Source organism: Salvelinus alpinus, chromosome 21, assembly GCF_045679555.1.
Source record: "Salvelinus alpinus chromosome 21, SLU_Salpinus.1, whole genome shotgun sequence".
Taxonomy (NCBI): Eukaryota; Metazoa; Chordata; class Actinopteri; order Salmoniformes; family Salmonidae; genus Salvelinus; species Salvelinus alpinus.
Window position 1 is genome coordinate 37,749,033 of NC_092106.1, and position 19,041 is coordinate 37,768,073.

Below are 19,041 nucleotides of genomic sequence, written 5' to 3' on the forward strand. Positions count from 1 at the left end.
TGAATCTGTTCTGGCGGCTCGTGTTGGCCCAACGCCCTAATAAGACACTATGTTGGTGTTTCCTTTATTTTGGCAGTTACCTGTATGTGGTGAGGAAATTAGGTCGGTGGTTTCTAGCCTGTGTTTACACCTGCAGCCCAATTTTGAACTTTTTTTCCAATAATTGCTCTTCTGAACAATCACGTCAGATCTTTTTCAGAAGTGATCTGATTGGTCAGAAGACCAATTAGTGAAAAATATCAGAATTGTGCGGTGGTTAGATGACAGGGGATATGACGTTGGTTGATCGCTGGCAATATTTGTGTACTCCCTACTGGACTTGAAGTAGAAGGAAACACGTTTATAATTATTTTCAAGTACAGTATAGGCAAACCATTATTTGTTTACAATTAAAAACATGTTTTTATAAATGTAACCTTTATTTAACTAGGCAAGTCAGTTAATAAGAACAAATTCTTATTTACAATGACGGAATACCCCGCCAAACCCGGACGATGCTGTGCCAATTGTGCACCGCCCTATGGGTCTCCCAATCACGGCCGGATGTGATGCAGCCTGGATTCGAACCAGGTACTGCAGTGACGCCTCTTGCACTGAGATACAGTGCCTTAGACCGCTGCGCCACTCATTCAATTGTGAATTTAAAAAATCCTGACAAATGAACCTCATTTTAAAAAATTATTATTGAATTCGAAAATTGAAAACGTTTCTGTAGTAAATGGTCCCTCTCCTCCTGACTATAAACCCATAATAATTGGCCACAGAGCTAATGAAGCCGCCGGGTGGTGGCAGAGAAGGGAGGGAAGCGAGAAGATGGAGAGGGGCGCCCGGTCCCTCTGCGGGTTCTCGAACAAAAGCGGACCGAGACAGCTGCTCTCTCCCCAGTCCAGACCATTAAGAGGAGATCTGGAGCGGAGCGTGGGGTGGCGAGGTGCCAAACCCCTCCACTTCAAAGCCTTTGGACACGGCGTTCATTTAGGTTGTAGATATTTTACTGATGCCTAATTGCTGTAGCGAAAATCTTGTGCATAAAACTCACTCGTAATGGTATCATGTTGTTTACCTGTAGAATTTAGTGACATGACACAATTTGTTGCTGGTTTAGATAGACACAAATGCGCTATTGTGTATTGGTAATTTGCATGACAATGCGCTGTATACATACACAATACATGCAACGAGCCCAGAAGGTTGAACACTTCTATCAGACGTAAACAAATAGACAATTGTGCATAAAAGAATAGTGCACACACCCACAACGAAATTGGGCTAATGGATATAAGTCCATTTCTAGACATAACATAGGCTGTTTTTACATAGGCAGCCCAATTCTGATCTTTTTACACTCGTACGTCTTTTGGCCAACCAGATCAGCTCTTTTGCCAATAATGATGCAAAAGATCAGAATTGGGCTGACTCTGTAAACTCAACCATAATAACCCAAATGTTCTTGAACATAAGCCTGTAGTTATTTTGTTAACTGTAAGGGATGAGCAAATACAAACATGCATGAACTCTAAAGATTAACATTTAAAACTAGGGTCTACTTAGTCTTTTTTTGGGTACTTATTTCTTCTGTGCGTTTTAAGGGAAGGGGGCATCTGAGAGTGCCGTTGCACCCAAACCAGAAGTCACCAAAGAAGTGAGAGAACAAATGAGGGGCAGGCTAACACCTGTCGCTTTCTTTGGGGAAGGGCCTTTAATTCCCAGTCTGATTCAGTTTAGGCCAAGGGGCCTCCGCCAGCAGCTGCCAACTGAAGGCATCGCGTTACATCGGAGAACCCGCACTGGGGAAATCTTCTGAGCCTTGCACAGGGACATACGAAAAATGGTACTGGGTAGGGCAAGAAAATAAAGAGAAAAAAATGACCGAGTCTTGAGATAATCAGCAGATTGTCAGGATTTGTAATGAAAAACATATTACAAATTCTCCACGTCCAAAGCTATGTGCCACTAAAATGTAATTATTATTATTTTTTGACACATCTGCATAATATCTCTCTGTGTTATGCCATAAATAGTCCTATTGGCCTACCTGGTGAAATACATTGGACACATTGGCGCTTTGATGACCCACTGAATGGGTATATAATTTGTGATAGCAGCCTACACCCCATCCTATTTCCTTTCACAGAATGTAGCCTATACTGTGCAGTTATGGAGGACACAAACAGATGACAAGATGGAAGATGCCAAAAGCTGTCTAATAAACATGTTATAAGTTACATACGTTGTTATTACCATGCAATGCACTTGTAGGCTACTTTTTTTTCTCAAAAATTGTCATTATTTCTTAAACAGTAGCCTAAGTGAATAGCCTACGGTTGATCAACAACATCAAAAAACACTGTCGCCGGATACGCAACCCAAAAGATAACTTGTTACCACTACTGATTCTCACCGCGCAGAAAGGGCTGGCGGAAGACAAAGGAGAGGGCTCTGATTGGCTCTCGCGGTGTGTGCTCTGTTGTCCCCTGGCTAGTGCAGACAAACCACACATTCATATGCAAATGAGTCCTTATAAATACCTACAACAGCTCTATAGTGCCAGCAGTACGTCTCGCGAAGATTGTACAATAATCACAGGGCGTCTCGCCTGTCGTGTATACATTTTATCTGACCGGTTCCGTTTGCCAGCTGCTCTCTTTCACGGATCGGGAAAATAGCAGTGGAATACAAACTGGGATCTCAGACTGACTGCACCGCTCGGGCTCAAAACCAACATGGCCCCCTCGGCTCTGCACATCAAGAACGGATTTGGCATGGATGAGGATGACTACTACGGGATTAATAAAGGGGATAGAAAGGTAAGGGGCATCTGTCGCTGTTGTGTCGCGGATCCGTTTCTATAGAGTAGCCTACCCTAGTAATGCAGTTATTACATTGGTACAACGTACTAACTGGCCTATGTGTCATTGTTACAGGCGAGAAAACCTTTGGTGGAGAAGAAGAGGCGTGCTCGTATCAATGAGAGTTTGCAGGAGCTCCGGACCTTGCTCGCTGACACCGACGTGAGTTTGGCGCACCTACCCCTCTATAGACTCACCTGGCGCGGCTGCGCTTATTGGCTTGAGCGTAGCTTCTGCAATAATACCGGTCATACAATAGAAGCGAATTAAATCTAATATTTTTCACTTCGTCTTCCCTCGGTTTCAGTCAAAGGTGGAGAATGCAGAGGTCCTGGAGATGACGGTGAAAAAAGTGGAGCACATTCTCAAGGATCGTCCCCAAGGTAAGCAGTGAGCAATGGTACAGACTATTGACCCTTTCCTCCACTCATATCAGGTGCGGCTTAACATATAACGCCCACTGTGGGAGTGCAATTGAATTTAAGTAGGCCTAATTTAATTTCTTCCTCAGAGACTGACATCATGAACCGGGAGGCCAGCGAGAGGTTTGCAGCAGGCTACATCCAGTGCATGCATGAGGTCCATATGTTTGTGTCCAACTGTCCCGGGATAGACGCGACGGTGGCGGCCGAGCTACTGAACCACCTGCTGGAGTGTATGCCCTTGAACGAGGACCACTTCCAGGACATGGTTATGGATATAATATCGGACACTTCCAGCAACAACGGCAGCACTTGGCCAGCCGGCGAGGCAGTGAGCGTGGCCCTAGCCTCACCCGGATGCAGAAGTATAGCCAGCGGCTCTTCCTCGGCCCTCTCCCCCGCCGCCTCCAGTGAGGACCTGTGCTCTGACCAGTACGAGACAGACAGCGAGCACAACCAGCGCGCTACCGACGGACTGGAGAACCAAGAAGCCCAGAACATGCCCACTATCACCTACTCCAAATCCATGTGGAGGCCCTGGTAGTGGCCCGTACTGGTCAACTGTCTGCCTTTGGGATTTAATAGAATAGTTTGGAGTCTACCTGGCCCCAGGCTGTGACATCGTCTGTTACCTGGAAAGCGCATGTCGCCGGAAATTCACTTCCTGCTATTGCGCAATTGAGAACTGCTCATATTTGTTTTTGTAAATATCTCATTATGTATAGAGGATTTGCATAATAAAAAGCTCTTTTAGAGACCGAAATACTTCGGCAATGCCTCAAATAGGCTATAAATCTTTTTTTCCAGTGAAGAAAAAAGGCCCTTGGGCGTGTAGCCTATAGTTCATTCGCCATTTAACCTTCAAGAGAAACGCTTATATTTCCCCCCAACCACTTGACGCTTTAACAATGTGTAGAATGTTTTGTCCTAAAAAATGTCAATGTGACTAATAAAATAATTTAATGAAAATGACTATCTTCTTGTATAAATTGTGCTTGTTTTTGTTTACACCATCTTACAGAACGACTAAGTAAACCAGTTAAAAGGCATTTCAGGCTAGAATGACTTGACGTCTGTTTGCATAACATTTTAAACGATTGGCAGAGTACCTAATACAGTGGGGAGAACAAGTATTTGATACACTGCCGATTTTGAAGGTTTTCCTACTTACAAAGCATGTAGAGGTCTGTAATTTTTATCATAGGTACACTTCAACTGTGAGAGACGGAATCTAAAACAAAAATCCAGAAAATCACATTGTATGATTTTTAAGTAATTAATTTGCATTTTATTGCATGACATAAGTATTTGATACATCAGAAAAGCAGAACTTAATATTTGGTACAGAAACATTTGTTTGCAATTACAAAGATCATACGTTTCCTGTAGTTATTGACCAGGTTTGCACACACTGCAGCAGGGATTTTGGCCCACTCCTCCATACATACCTTCTCCAGATCCTTCAGGTTTCGGGGCTGTCGGTGGGCAATACGGACGTTCAGCTCCCTCCAAAGATTTTCTATTGGGTTCAGGTCTGGAGACTGGCTAGGCCACTCCAGGACCTTGAGATGCTTCTTACGGAGCCACTCCTTAGTTGCCCTGGCTGTGTGTTTCGGGTCGTTGTCATGCTGGAAGATCCAGCCACGACCCATCTTCAATGCTCTTACTGAGGGAAGGAGGTTTTTGGCCAAGATCTCGCGATACATGGCCCCATCCATCCTCCCCTCAATACGGTGCAGTCGTCCTGTCCCCTTTGCAGAAAAGCATCCCCAAAGAATTATGTTTCCACCTCCATGCTTCACGGTTGGGAGGGTGTTCTTGGGGTTGTACTCAACCTTCTTCTTCCTCCAAACACGGCGAGTGGAGTTTAGACCAAAAAGCTCTATTTTTGTCTCATCAGACCACATGACCTTCTCCCATTCCTCCTCTGGATCATCCAGATGGTCATTGGCAAACTTCAGACGGGCCTGGACATGCGCTGGCTTGAGCAGGGGGACCTTGCGTGCGCTGCAGGATTTCAATCCATGACAGCGTAGTGTGTTACTAATGGTTTTCTTTGAGACTGTGGTCCCAGCTCTCTTCAGGTCATTGACCAGGTCCTGCCGTGTAGTTCTGGGCTGATCCCTCACCTTCCTTATGATCATTGATGCCCCACGAGGTGAGATCTTGCATGGAGCCCCAGACCGAGGGTGATTGACCGTCATCTTGAACATCTTCCATTTTCTAATAATTGCGCCAACAGTTGTTGCCTTCTCACCAAGCTGCTTGCCTATTGTCCTGTAGCCCATCCCAGCCTTGTGCAAGTCTACAATTTTATCCCTGATGTCCTTACACAGCTCTCTGGTCTTGGCCATTGTGGAGAGATTGGAGTCTGTTTGATTGAGTGTGTGTACAGGTGTCTTTTATACAGGTAACAAGTTCAAACAGGTGCAGTTAATACAGGTAATGAGTGGAGAACAGGAGGGCTTCTAAAAGAAAAACTAACAGGTCTGTGAGAGCCGGAATTCTTACTGGTTGGTAGGTGATCAAATACTTATGTCACGCAATAAAATGCAATTTAATTACTTAAAAATCATACAATGTGATTTCCTGGATTTTTGTTTTAGATTCCGTCTCTCACAGTTGAAGTGTACCTATGATAAAAATTACAGACGTCTACATGCTTTGGAAGTAGGAAAACCTTCAAAATCGGCAGTGTATCAAATACTTGTTCTCCCCACTGTATCACATGGCAATTGAATCGCCCAATTGACAAACATTAAAGCAATTAAGAGGAACTGTAGCCTGAAACATAAACTAACAACACTTACTCTTGCTAGTCAGGTTATTATCCAATTGCTAAAAACGAATTGAAACAAAATGATAAGCCTATGAAAAGAGGCCAGTGCCACACTCCCATTATCAAAATCCCGTGTTTGAGGCATTTTATTCATTCATTATTTTTAAAGCACATGGAAACAGTCCATAAATAATGCAAAGTCAATCTTGAAAGATACATTTGTGATAGGCCTGTAATTTATAACATGTAATAAAACATGATCGAGCGATTCCATTATCATCCCATTTCAGTCGAATAAATTATAAGGTCTGTGTCGCGTCCAGTTCAGCCACGTTCAATTTTTAAAATATCTCCCCCACAGGCGTCCTCTCCCCCACAGGCGTCCTCTCCTAGAGTACAAAGGCGCGCTTCGCGTCCTGTGCGCACATGAAACGTTCCGCTAGTGCAGCGGAAAGCAACGCCAATACCTGGTTAAAGTCGCACCTCTGATGTCCCTGCCACACCAAGTGTCACTGGTAACACGTCAGGTACATTGGTTGCCATATTCTACAGAGCAACGTTAGATCCTGTCCACGGTCGGTTGTATAAACCGGCACCACCACTACAGTTCCTTGACATAATTTTAAAAGGCACATTGCTGTACAATTCTAATCACCATAAATCCAAATCTTGACTTGAAATAACGTGTGCCCAAAGTAGCCTAGAAAGTGCTGCGCGCTTCCATTTCCAATGCCTCCTATTGAATATTAACGCTAAACCATAATAATTGCGCGCCCCTTTCAAAAGCCATTAGCCTACTTTGCCCTTTGACTATGAAACCGCAATTGGGTTACCTGCATATAGACTACCGATACGAAAATGACAGGCCTGCCTATAGGCTAGATAGACTAGGCTATCATGCATAGCTCACCGTGGAATATGAACACAAATTCAACATCCTTTGCTCATCGATTTGCTTAGACAGACATGTTTCAATCACAAGTACAATAAACCGACTGTGCACTAATGAGTGCCACCAATAAAGAAGATAAAAGCACTGGAAAAAACAGTGATGGGTGGCTGGGTGATTTTGCAACAACGGGCACTTTTGGCATTTCTTACATAAAAGAAAAACGTTTACTGAAAAATACATTCATTACGGATGTTAATTTCTTGTCAAATCCACATTAATAGATTTACAGACTGTTGTCAGCTTTTGATGAAGGAATGGCTGACAAGTCGGATTAGCGTTGAGCAGCCGCAGGGGGTTTGAAGCTGTTCACACCTGTGCCGCGAATTTGACGAGGTGTGAACAGCGGGCATGGAAGCAGAGGAGGATACACTGATCAAAGCTTTGGATCGGCAGGCTACCATTTGACTGAATGGCGACAAAGTCGGGGAGTTGAAAGATACTGACACAGACACAGTAGCCTATATCTTTGGTTCGTCTTTGCACCTGTCAAAGGACATTTTTAAAGAAATGTGGGCCGAAAGAATGACAAAACAAATAACTTAGGCTATAACAAAACTATTATATAGATAGTTTATTATAAGACCAAATCATAGACTTTTGAAATGATGACATCTGTATCATGAGCCATTTTCCCCATTAGTTTCCCAAAGCCCGTTGTTGCTTGGTAAACCCATAGTCCCAAATGTGCATAAAGCAGTCTGTTGCATCAAAACAGGGACCCCGGGCCTGTTTCCCATCATTATCCTAATGGCGCACCATCACCATTCATCTAAAATGACATATGACATGTCGACGACATTACAAAATTCGTTTTAGCAATCCGTGAATGACAAGGGCAAAATAACAATTGCACAACATCCAAACGCATCAGCTGAGGATTCGTGACGGTGAATTTGAATTCCGGGGTTAAAGGTTAGTGGCCGGTGTCAGTTGGCATGAGGATTTGAAACGTGAATGAGAGCATATGGCTTTGATACGGATCCCCTGGGACTCCCATTCCATCCTTGGATGCGTCTCTCCTATCAACTGTCTGACTCTGAAGAACAGTCATTGATCTAACAACAGAACGCCTCAGCCTAGCCCTTCATCCGCTCTGACAGTTTGTTGTGCACTTTCCCTGATCTGTTTGATGCTTTCACAAGCACAACACTCATAAACAGATAATCCTACCATTGACTACACTGATTTGAGTCAAAGAAGCCAATCTGTCGATATTCGAAATTGCCAGCTGCTTTTGAACAATAGTCACACAATCTTACCATCTGAGTTTTGGCCTTCTTCATCAGGTTCCAGCCTTAAAATGTTATTATAGCCCACATTCAAGTAAAATATAGGGTGAAAACCATCACAACAAAACAAACCCTTACCTGTCCAGATTAATTAACACTGGGGGGGAAAGCGCCTACAAAATAGCAATGAACTGTGCTAAAATATCAGCTTCTCAAAGTAGCAGTGAGACAAATATACACTGAGTGTCCAAAACATTAAGAACACCTGCTCCTTCCATGACATAAACTGACCAGGTGAATCAAGGTGAAAGCTATGATCCCTTATTGATGTCACCTGTTAAATCCACTTCAATCAGTGTAGATAAAGGGGAGAAGACAGGTTAAAGAATGATTTTTAAGCCTTAAGTGTGTGTGTGTGCCATTCAGAGGATGAATGGGAAAGACAAAATATTTTAGTACCTTTTAAAGGGGTATGATAGTTTTAATTTGTTTATTTATTTAACCTTTATTTAACTACGCAAGTCAGTTAAGAACAAATTCTTATTTACAATGACGGCCTACCCTGGCCAAACTCTAACCAGGACAACGCTGGGCCAATTGTGCGCCGCCCTTTGGGACTCCTGATCACGGCCGGTTGCCAGGCAGACTGATTTTGACAGGCACAAAAAAAAAACAATTCAATCTATTTTAGAATAAGGCTATAATGTAACAAAATATGGAAAAAGTCAAGGGGTCTGAATACTTCCTGAATGCACTGTATGTGTCTGAATTTCCCTGTTTTGTTCAAGTCTGACTGCCAGGGGCGGACTGGGAAGACAAATCGGCCCTGGCCTTTTCTGACACGCAGACCATTTTTTCCTGTGAGTCCCCCTCCTCTTCCTCCATATCAGGAAGGTCCTCCTCGATAGGGGTTGAGGCCGAGTCTTCACAGTACAAACATTCCTGATAAAATACAAGGATACGTGTAGGTTAGTACAGTATTGACCCACATGACGACATAGGCACATCTGTGTGTGTGTGTGTGTATGTGTGCATGTGTGTTTGAGTGGGAGGTAAATTTGTTTGTGTGTGAGAGGTGTGTGTGAAGCCAGATGTTTGACGTACCTTGACGTTGATGGCCTTGGGCAGAACCCCCATCCTCACCCAGGGCTGTTCCTTCACTAGCTCCCTCCGCTGGACAGAGGAGAAATGTGGCTGGCTCTTCTGCATCAGTCTCAGTCTCTGCTGGTCCTCCCTCAACACCTTCTGGATGTCCCTGTTCACACAGAGAGATAGCTCTGTTAGAAATGATTAACAACTGTGCTTCTCATCTACTTAGCTACTCTTCATAGTGTTACCAACATGGGTTTTTGAATTAGCTAATAGCCAATTACATTATTTTTTTATTTTTTTAATCATTTAGCAGACACTCTTATCCAGGGCGACCTACAGGAGCAATTAGGGTTAAGTGCCTTGCTCAAGGGCACATCGACAGAGTATTGTCGGCTCATGGATTTTCAGGAAACTCTAAAGATAACATGCACTAGTCTAGGTCAGTAGAAATAATTGTCTGTATAGTTTGGAGTTATTCTGTTAGTATGGCTTGATAAGAACTGAGGTCTGATGACCAACATAGTGAAACATTGTTTTGTCACAAGCTACGAACAAAAAAGGAGGTAATTATAAGCAAAGAGCAAGTAAACATTAATTTAATTTCAGCCTTTGACAACATCTTCCAGCAAGATCAAATAAGAACAGTAATAAAATACCAATCAAAAACCATTTCATAAGAAAAACATCCGCACAATGACCCCCTTCTGCTATTGGTTGGTGGTCCTGTCAATGACTCACCGTGAGGGCATCTGATAGGTCATCATGATGATCTCATCAGGGTTGGCCATGAGCAGCCAGAGGGGTTCCCGGAGGACGTACTCAATGAATTGTTCTCCCTCCCCCTGGCCTTGACTCTAGACTTGGCTCTGTTCAGCTTCGGACTCAGCCTCCACTCTCTTTATGGCCTTAGCCTTGACTTTCGGGTCATTCTCCAGACAGTCCACACTGCCAATGTATTTGCAAGTGTCACTGCTCCCTAAAGACTAGAGGAATATTTAAACGTGAGAGGTTGAGAGTTTGAGAGAGACACAGTGCTGCAGTTTGGTTGGGCAAGGTGAGGTATGGATGACTGCTGTGTTTGTACTGACCGTTCATGCTGCCAGAGGCACTGCTGGATGTTCGTTCCCCTGCCGTTGAACCCGGAACCAGAGCGGGACCCAGATCCAGAACGGGAGCCAGACACAGAGGTTGAGTCTGTCTCATCATGCAGCAGGATGTCCAGCAGGTCACAGGAAGAGGAGTGGCTGTCACTGTGGGCACAATAACCTGAACTCTCCAACTGAGGTACAACAACAACCATTACAGATCAGAGATGGACGCAAAAATAAGCTTTCACCTACACATCTAATAGGTACACCTATAATATACATTATAAACTGGGTGGTTCTAGTCCTGAATGCTGATTGGCTGACAGCCGTGGTATGTCAGACCGTATACCACAGGTATGACAAAACATTTATTTTTACTCCTCTAATTACATTAGTAACATGTTTATAATAGCAATAAGGTGGGGGGGGGTTGTGGTAAACGGCCAATATACCATGGCTAAGGGCTGTTTCCAGGCACGCTGCGTGGCTGCTCTTAGCCGTGGTATATTGGCCATATACCACACCCTCTGGCCTTATTGCTTAAATCTATAACACATCCTCTCCTCTTCTACAACAGGTGTCTCACCTGCTGTAGGTCCTCCTCAGGCTGAGCTGCCAGACTCTTCTCTGCTGCTATTCTGCTCCCTGGAGCCCCACTATGGGGTGCCATGCTTTCCTCTAGCTGCAGCAGGTTGAGCTGCAGGGGAGAGCTGCAGCGAAACTCAAACAGTGGGGGAGACTCAGCCGGCTCCTGGCCAGTTGAGGAAGGGATGGAGCAGCGGGACACTGCCCCCTCTCTGGTCTCCATGGCCGGGGCTTTGGCCGAAGGGGAAGGCTTCGGTGGGGTAGGAATCCTGGGGGACAAACTGAGCCTGCACTGGAAAGGAGGGCTAGCACGGGAAGGCCTGATGGGTTGTGTAGGCCATCTGTCCTGGGAAAGGTGGGTGGGTTGGGGCTGGCAGGCGGGCTGCTCAGGAAAGAAGGAAGGTGCTGCGGCTATTTGACCAATCTGTCCTATCTGTCCCATTTTACTAAGCTGTCCTATTTGTCCCATCTGAGGGAATAGGTAGTTGGGCACAAGGGGGGTGACGATAGGGGCATTGTATGGCGTAGCAGTGGGTGGAGCCTGGCTGCTCTGGCCCTCCCCAAAGCCAGTGGAGACAGTGGGGTCAGGGCGAGTGATCTGGGCAGGGGCGGTAGGGGCAGCAGGGTAGCCTGACAGGGGTAGCCTGGCACCATGGCAGGGTAGGGTCCAGAGAAGGCCTGGGACTGGGAGGCTTCAAATGGGGACCAGGGCATCTGTTTCAGGCCCTGCAGGGGATGGCGGGGTTTACAGTGGAGTCAGGACATTTCACGCGGGGCTTCTTGGATTTCTTATTTCGACTGCCCTTCTTGGCTGCAGCGGGGGAGCTCTGGTGCTCTGTTTAGCAACGTTCCCGCTACCTGTGGCTTCTGAGGAGAGAAGACACACAACACAGTCAGTCTTGAAGAATATCTATGAGATGGATCTTATCGTCTAGCTCAAATGTTCCCAAAGCCAAATTTCCACAATACTGTGTGTATGTAACTATGCATTTTGCTTACCCTGGGTGTTGGTCAGACCTCTCGGTCTGTGCAGGTACGTGGAGCAGTCTTTCTGGAAGGTTCTGGCGTTGCGAAGTTCCTTACAGCGGGCAAGAAAGGCTTGCTCCTCCTTGTGTGTGCGCTGACAACACCTGCTTGGTCAGCCTCAGCCTCTTATAGGCCTCCTTCTCCTGGGTGGGCGGGGATACCACACTGACTGGCAGCGGTGGAGGGGCGGGACTCTCAGCAATCTCTGGAGAGGTCAATCACAGGAAACAGCCAATTAGAATGAAACCTAACACAGTGTGTGTGTGTATGCTCACTAGATTCTGCCTGGCGTTTCTTGTCTCCTACATGGACAATGGTGCTGCTATAGCTACAATGGCTGGTGATTGACACCACGCTCTCAGCCTTGCTGGGCAGAGCCAGGGGCCCCCCCACCACCGGGGCGGCGCCAGAGGAAAGCTTCTTAGGGGCCTTCATAGACAGGCCTAGATCTGAAGGACAAGAGGGTGAAGAAGACACTGCTATTAGTTATGCTCACACATCAAGCCTTAGAGTGATTGTTTCTATGGGACGTTTAGCAGTGTGATGGAGATATTGTATATACCCTGTGAGACCTGCAGACACTGTCCAGACAGCTGATCTGCTGGTAGGAGTAGACAGTCTGGTCGCTATAGGTGACCTCCTTCACACTGGCAGCAGCAGTAGCAGTAATGTCCTTGACCAGCAGAGGGGGCACCGCTGAGTCCTTCAGAAACATCACAGGACTCTTCAGCTGCTAAGCTCCAGCTGGAGACACACATCTGTTAGCAAACACACACTCTCACAGACATGTGCATATACACACGCACGCATTTACAAGCTCAAAACCGTCAATATTTTCCAACACACACACACACACTACTGACTGTCTGTGACAGAGCAAGTGATCAAGCAAAGAAAATCATGAGACATTGATTTAGAATACTGAAGACAACCAGGGAAGAAATGCAGAGAGTGGCATCAACTCACCAGCTTGGATTTGCCTGGTTCCTCAACTATAATCCTGTTCTCAAGGGCGTTCCCGTTGGTCTCGCTAGGCTACCCCATACTCAGCAGCTGCTCGTGGAAACCATTGCTGCCATGGCTACCGTAACCACTGGAGCCCATGTTGTGGACCGGTTGTAGGAGAAAAAGTGTTGTTATAGAAACACACAGAGGATAGTGCCATGTGAGAAAGAATGCGAATTGTAAAGTGTGTGTGTGTCTGTGTGCTGACCTGCAGCAGCAGTCTGTGGATCCCCTCAGTTATCTCCTGGATGTCAGAGTCCATTAACTTCCCATCTGTGACGATAGGAACTGCAAACATGTCTTCATTTACCGGACCCCTAAAACATCATAGACAAAATGTCTAATTACATTTCATAGACACTGATGCATAACTGACACTCCAGTGATGTCTCACTGGCCTGATATATTGTTCATGTGTCACTACCAATAATTTGTGTGTGTGTGTGACTCATATGCAGACTTTGTGCCTGCCGATGTCAAAGGAGACCGTGCGGCTCCAGGGGTTGACGAAGCTGGACCAGCTGGCATCTATGATGACATACTCGCCATTCCGCGCACAGAACCGGTTTGAGTGGTCAAAAAGCTGTTCCACGTACTGCAGAACTGTTAGACAGACAGACAGGGTATAGGAGTGTGTAATTGGATGCTTTCTACCCCTGTATGCTTTTGGCTACATAACAGGGTTGGGTCAATTTCTTTTCAACTCTCATTTAAATTCCAAGAGAACTGGCCTCCCGAGTGGCGCAGCAGTCTAAGGCACTGAGAGAAACTCCCCAAATACAGGTGTGCCAAGCTTGTATTGTCATACCCAATAAGACTCAAGGCTGCTAAAGGCATTCAACAAAGTACTGAGAAGGACTCCAGAGTGGCACAGCGGTCTAAAGCATTGCATCGCAGTGCTAGAGGCGTCACTACAGATGTGGGTTTGATCCCGGGCTGTGTCGCAGCCGGACGCGACCGGGAGACACATGAGGCTGCACGCAATTGGCCCAGCGTTGTCCGGGTTAGGGGAGGGTTTGGCAGGCTGGGATGTTCTTGTCCCATCGCGCTCTAGCGACTTTTGTTGCAGGCTGGGCACATGCACGCTGACACGGTCGCCAGGTGTACTGAGTTTCCTCCGACACATTTGAGCCGCTGGCTTCCGGTGTTAAGTGAGTAGTGTGTCAAGAAGCAGTACAGCTTGGCATGGTCTTGTTTCAGAGGACGCATGGCTCTCAACCTTTGCCTCTCCCGAGTCTGTAAGGGAGTTGCAGCGATGGGACAAGACTGTAACTTCCAATTGGAGATCACAAAATTGGGGACGAAAAGGGATAAAAAGTACCAACAAAAATACCCCCATTCACACATTAAGTCTTAACTTGGATTAAAAATATATATGGAATGGATTAAAAAAAAATATATATATATACTCTCATCAATCTACACACAATACCGCATAATGACAAGTCAAAAATACGTTTTCAGAAATGTTTGCTAATTTATAAAAAATCAAATAAAAAACTGATATATCACATTTACATAAGTATTCAGACCTTTTACTCAGTACTTTGTTGAAGCACCTTTGGCAGTGATTACAGCCTCGAGTCTTCTTGGGTATGACGCTACAAGCTTGGCACACCTGTATTTGGGGAGTTTCTCTTATTCTTCTCTGCAGATCCTCTCAAGCTCTGTCAGGTTGGATGGGGAGCATTGCTGCACAGCTATTTTCAGGTCTCTCCAGAGATGTTCAATCGGGTTCAAGTCCGGGCTCTGGCTGGGCCACTCAAGGACATTCAGAGACTTGTCCCAAAGCTACTCCTGCATTGTCTTGGCTGTGTGCTTAGGGTCGTTGTCCTGTTGGAAGGTGAACCATCGCCCCAGTCTGAGGTCCTTAGCGCTCGAGGAGGAGGTTTTCATTAAGGATCTCTCTGTACTTTGCTCTGTTCATCTTTGCCTCGATCCTGACTAGTCTCCCAGTCCCTGCCGCTGAAAAACATCCCCACATTACCACCATGCTTCACCGTAGGGATGGTGCCCGGTTTCCTCCAGACGTGACATTTGGCATTCAGGCTAAAGAGTTCCATCTTGGTTTCATCAGACCAGAGAATCTTGTTTTTCATCGTCTGAGAGTCTTTAGGTGCCTTTTGGCAAATTCCAAGCGGGCTGTCATGTGCCTTTTACTGAGGAGTGGCTTCCGTCTGGCCACTACCATAAAGACATGATTGGTGGAGTGCTGCGAAGATGGTTGTCCCTCTGGAAGGTTATCCCATCTCCACAGAGGAACTCTAGAGCTCTATCAGAGTGACCATCGGGTTCTTGGTCACCTCCCTGACCAAGGCCCTTCTCCCCCGATTGCTCAGTTTGGCCAAGCGGCCAGCTCTAGGAAGAGTCTTGGTGGTTCCAAACTTCTTCCATTTAAGAATTATGAAGGCCACTGTGTTCTTTGGAACCTTCAATGCTGCAGAAATGTTTTGGTCCCCTTCCCCAGATCTGTGCCTCGACACAATCCTGTCTCGGAGCTCTACAGACAATTCCTTCGATCTCATGGTTTTGTTTTTGCTCTGACATGCACTGTCAACTGTTGGACCTTATATAGACAGGTGTGTGCCCTTCCAAATCATGTCCAGTACATTTTATTTACCACATTTGGACTCCAATCAAGTTGTAGAAACATCTCAAGGATGATCAATGGAAACAGGATGCACTGGAGCTCAATTTCCAGTCTAATAGCAAAGGGTCTGAATACTTATGGAAATATGGTATTTCTGTTTTTTATTTTTATGAAAAGTGCAGAAACCTGTTTTCGCTTGTCATTATGGGGTATTGTGTGTATCCATTTTAGAAGGCTGTAACATATAAAAATTTGGAAAAAGTCAAGGGTTCTGAATACTTTCCAAAGGCACTGTATATATACACACACACCAATCCTACCTCCCCCTGTACAAGACTAAATTCCTTCTTTACACCATACAGATCGCCTCAGTCCCTGACCAGTAGGTGGGGATAAAATAACAAAACTGACTCCCTCATCCCCCTTCACATCCGTCCTCTCTCCCTACCACTCTATTCCCCCCCTTCTCACTCCTCTGAGTCAGACTGTTAGAACTATGATCGATAGTTTCCTGCTCTATCTCTCATCTCGAACTCACAGTAGAAGAAGGATTTCACCTGCATGCACTCTGTGGGAGACGATTCCGTGAGAGAGAGAGAGCGAGAGAGAGGATGAATATATATCCAAGCAGCCAGATGAGTCCAGTTGACTCTATTTCCAACAGCCTACCTGCTGCTCATCAATATCCACAGGATATGAGTGTAGATGTGCTTCCTCATGCATATGCATGAGTCCATGCCTCAGGACTACCTGGCCTGATGACTCCTTGCTGTCCACCTGGCAGTGCTGCTGCTCCAGTTTCAACTGTTCTGCCTGCGGCTATGGAACCCTGACCTGTTCACCGGACGTGCTACCTATCCCAGACCTGCTGTTTTCAACTCTCTAGAGACAGCAGGAGTGGTAGAGATACTCTGAATCATCGGCTATGAAAAGCCAACTAACAATTACTCCTGAGGTGCTTACCTGTTGCACCCTCGGCAACCACTGTGATTATTATTATTTGACCCTGCTGGTCATCTATGAACATTTGAACATCTTGGCCATGTTCTATTATAATCTCCACCAGGCACAGCCAGAAGAGGACTGGCCACCCCTCATAGCCTGGTTTCTCTCTAGGTTTCTTCCTAGGTTCTGGCCTTTCTAGGGAGTTTGTCCTAGCCACCGTGCTTCTACACCTGCATTGCTTGCTGTTTGGGGTTTTAGGCTGGGTTTCTGTACAGCACTTTGTGACATCAGCTGATGTAAGAAGGGCTTTATAAATACATTTGATTTGATTTACTGTACAGCTTGTATCGTTGAGTGCGTAGAAGGGAAGAGATACGTCTGCATGAGTAGAAGGGTCATAGGTACCTGTTCCAGTGCACATACTGCCAGGAGGGCAGGCGGTAGGGTGTGGTGAAGCTGTAGAACACACTGACATCCTGAGGGGTCAGGAACTCTACAAACTTAGCATTGTACACCATCTTCCCTGTGATGAGAGAGATAGCCACAGCAAAAATATCCTATTGGACAAAACAAAAACCTATTAAAGGAGAATCCATCAGAAAGGTATTAAAGTGGCCCTGATCAGGAAAACCAGAGCTGTCATCAGGAGAGAGTCAGTCAGAAAGGTATTAAAATGGCCCTGATCAGGAAAACCAGAGCTGTCATCAGGAGAGAGTCAGTCAGAAAGGTATTAAAATGGCCCTGATCAGGAAAACCAGAGCTGTCATCAGGAGAGAGTCAGTCAGAACGGTATTAAAATGGCCCTGATCAGGAAAACTAATTTTTAAAATTGGACCTTTATTTAACTAGGCAAGTCAGTTAAGAACAAATTCTTATTTACAATGATGGCCTACAGGGAACAGTGGGTTAACTGCCTTGTTCAGAGGCAGAATGACAGATTTTTATCTTGCCAGCTCGCAGATTCAATCCAGCAACCTTTCAGTAACTGGCCCAACACTCTAACCACTAGGCTACCTGCCGCCTCAATACACACACAGTCGAAGCCTCAGTCCACCCTTGAAGGCCAGGCCATCGAAGTCTAAGTGCCTTGGTCTTTCCAGTGTAGGAAAAGATGACGTATTGTATACTTATTCAAATTTTTCTTACCATTCCCTGCCCTTCTCCAACCAGACTAAGTCTCATACCAGTTCGATCCAGTTCAACCATTTCTAAAAGAGAGGTCCTAAAGGTGAGACAACAGCTATCCTGTTACATACATCTCTGTCGGCGAACTTTCGGCGCCGACAGAGATGGCCGCCTCGCTTCGCGTTCCTAGGAAACTATGCAGTATTTCGTTTTTTTAATGTGTTATTTCTTACATTGTTACCCCAGGTAATCTTAGATTTATTACATACAGTCGGGAGGAACTATTGGATATAAGAACAACGTCAACTCACCAATATTACGACCAGGAATACGACTTTCCCGAAGCGGATCCTCTGTTTTGCCCACCACCCAGGACAATGGACCGGATCCTAGCCGGCGACCCAAAACAACGATGCCGTAGAAGGGGCAGACGGAGCGGCCTTCTGGTCAGGCTCCGTAGACGGGCACATCGCGCACCACTCCCGAGCATACTACTCGCCAATGTCCAGTCTCTTGACAACAAGGTAGACAAAATCCGAGCAAGGGTTGCATTCAAGAGAGACATCAGAGACTGTAACGTTCTTTGTTTCACGGAAACATGGCTCACTCGAGACACGCTATCGGAGTCGGTACAGCCAGCTGGTTTCTTCACGCATCGCCCGACAGAAACAAACATCTTTCTGGTAAGAAGAAGGGCGGGGATGTATGCCTTATGATTAACGAGACGTGGTGTGATCATAACAACATACAGGAACTCAAGTCCTTCTGTTCACCTGACTTAGAATTCCTCACAATCAAAAGACGACCGCATTATCTACCTAGAGAATTCTCTTCGATCATAATCACAGTCGTGTATATTCCCCCCCAAGCAGACACATCGACGGCCCTGAAAAAACTTCATTTGACTCTATGTAAATTGGAAACCACATATCCTGAGGATGCATTTATTGTAGCTGGGGGTTTTAACAAGGCTAATCTGAAAACAAGGCTCCATAAATTCTATCAGCATATCGATATATATCAGCATACCCAGGGCTGGCAAAACCCTAGATCATTGTTATTCTAACTTCTGCGATGCATATAAGGCCCTCCCCGCCTTCCTTTCGGAAAAGCTGACCACGATTACATTTTGTTGCTCCCAGCCTATAGACAGAAACTAAAACAGGAAGCTCCCGCGCTCAGGTCTGTTCAACGCTGGTCCGACCAATCGGATTCCACGCTTCAAGATTGCTTCGATCACGTGGACTGGGATATGTTCCGCACTGCACTACTGATTTCGTACCCACAGCGTCTATTACAACATTCCCAAACCAGAAACCGTGGATTGATGGCAGCATTCACGCAAAACTGAAAG

The 19,041-nt window shown here is 45.7% G+C and overlaps 1 protein-coding gene and 1 pseudogene across 1 annotated transcript; one reads left to right on the forward strand and one right to left on the reverse strand.

Annotated features, from left to right (window-relative positions):
• The first annotated feature begins 2,457 nt into the window (after positions 1 to 2,457).
• On the forward strand, positions 2,458 to 4,244 carry LOC139548304 (transcription cofactor HES-6-like). The gene is made up of 4 exons (XM_071357900.1): positions 2,458 to 2,807; positions 2,925 to 3,011; positions 3,157 to 3,232; positions 3,361 to 4,244. Exons 1-4 carry the CDS (start codon positions 2,724 to 2,726, stop codon positions 3,813 to 3,815), a joined length of 702 nt encoding a protein of 233 aa, XP_071214001.1. The 5' UTR covers positions 2,458 to 2,723; the 3' UTR covers positions 3,816 to 4,244.
• A 3,314-nt stretch (positions 4,245 to 7,558) lies between these two features.
• On the reverse strand, positions 7,559 to 17,768 carry LOC139548501 (period circadian protein homolog 2-like; annotated as a pseudogene).
• Positions 17,769 to 19,041: the final 1,273 nt, after the last annotated feature.

What these genes read in the sequence shown, in the direction of transcription:
- LOC139548304 (XM_071357900.1), top strand. Translation starts at nt 2,724, where the DNA reads ATGGCCCCCTCGGCTCTGCACATCAAGAACGGATTTGGCATGGATGAG. An exon ending in TTAATAAAGGGGATAGAAAG is followed by an intron (nt 2,808 to 2,924) that starts GTAAGGGGCATC and finishes TCATTGTTACAG; the next exon opens with GCGAGAAAACCTTTGGTGGA. An exon ending in CCTTGCTCGCTGACACCGAC is followed by an intron (nt 3,012 to 3,156) that starts GTGAGTTTGGCG and finishes CCTCGGTTTCAG; the next exon opens with TCAAAGGTGGAGAATGCAGA.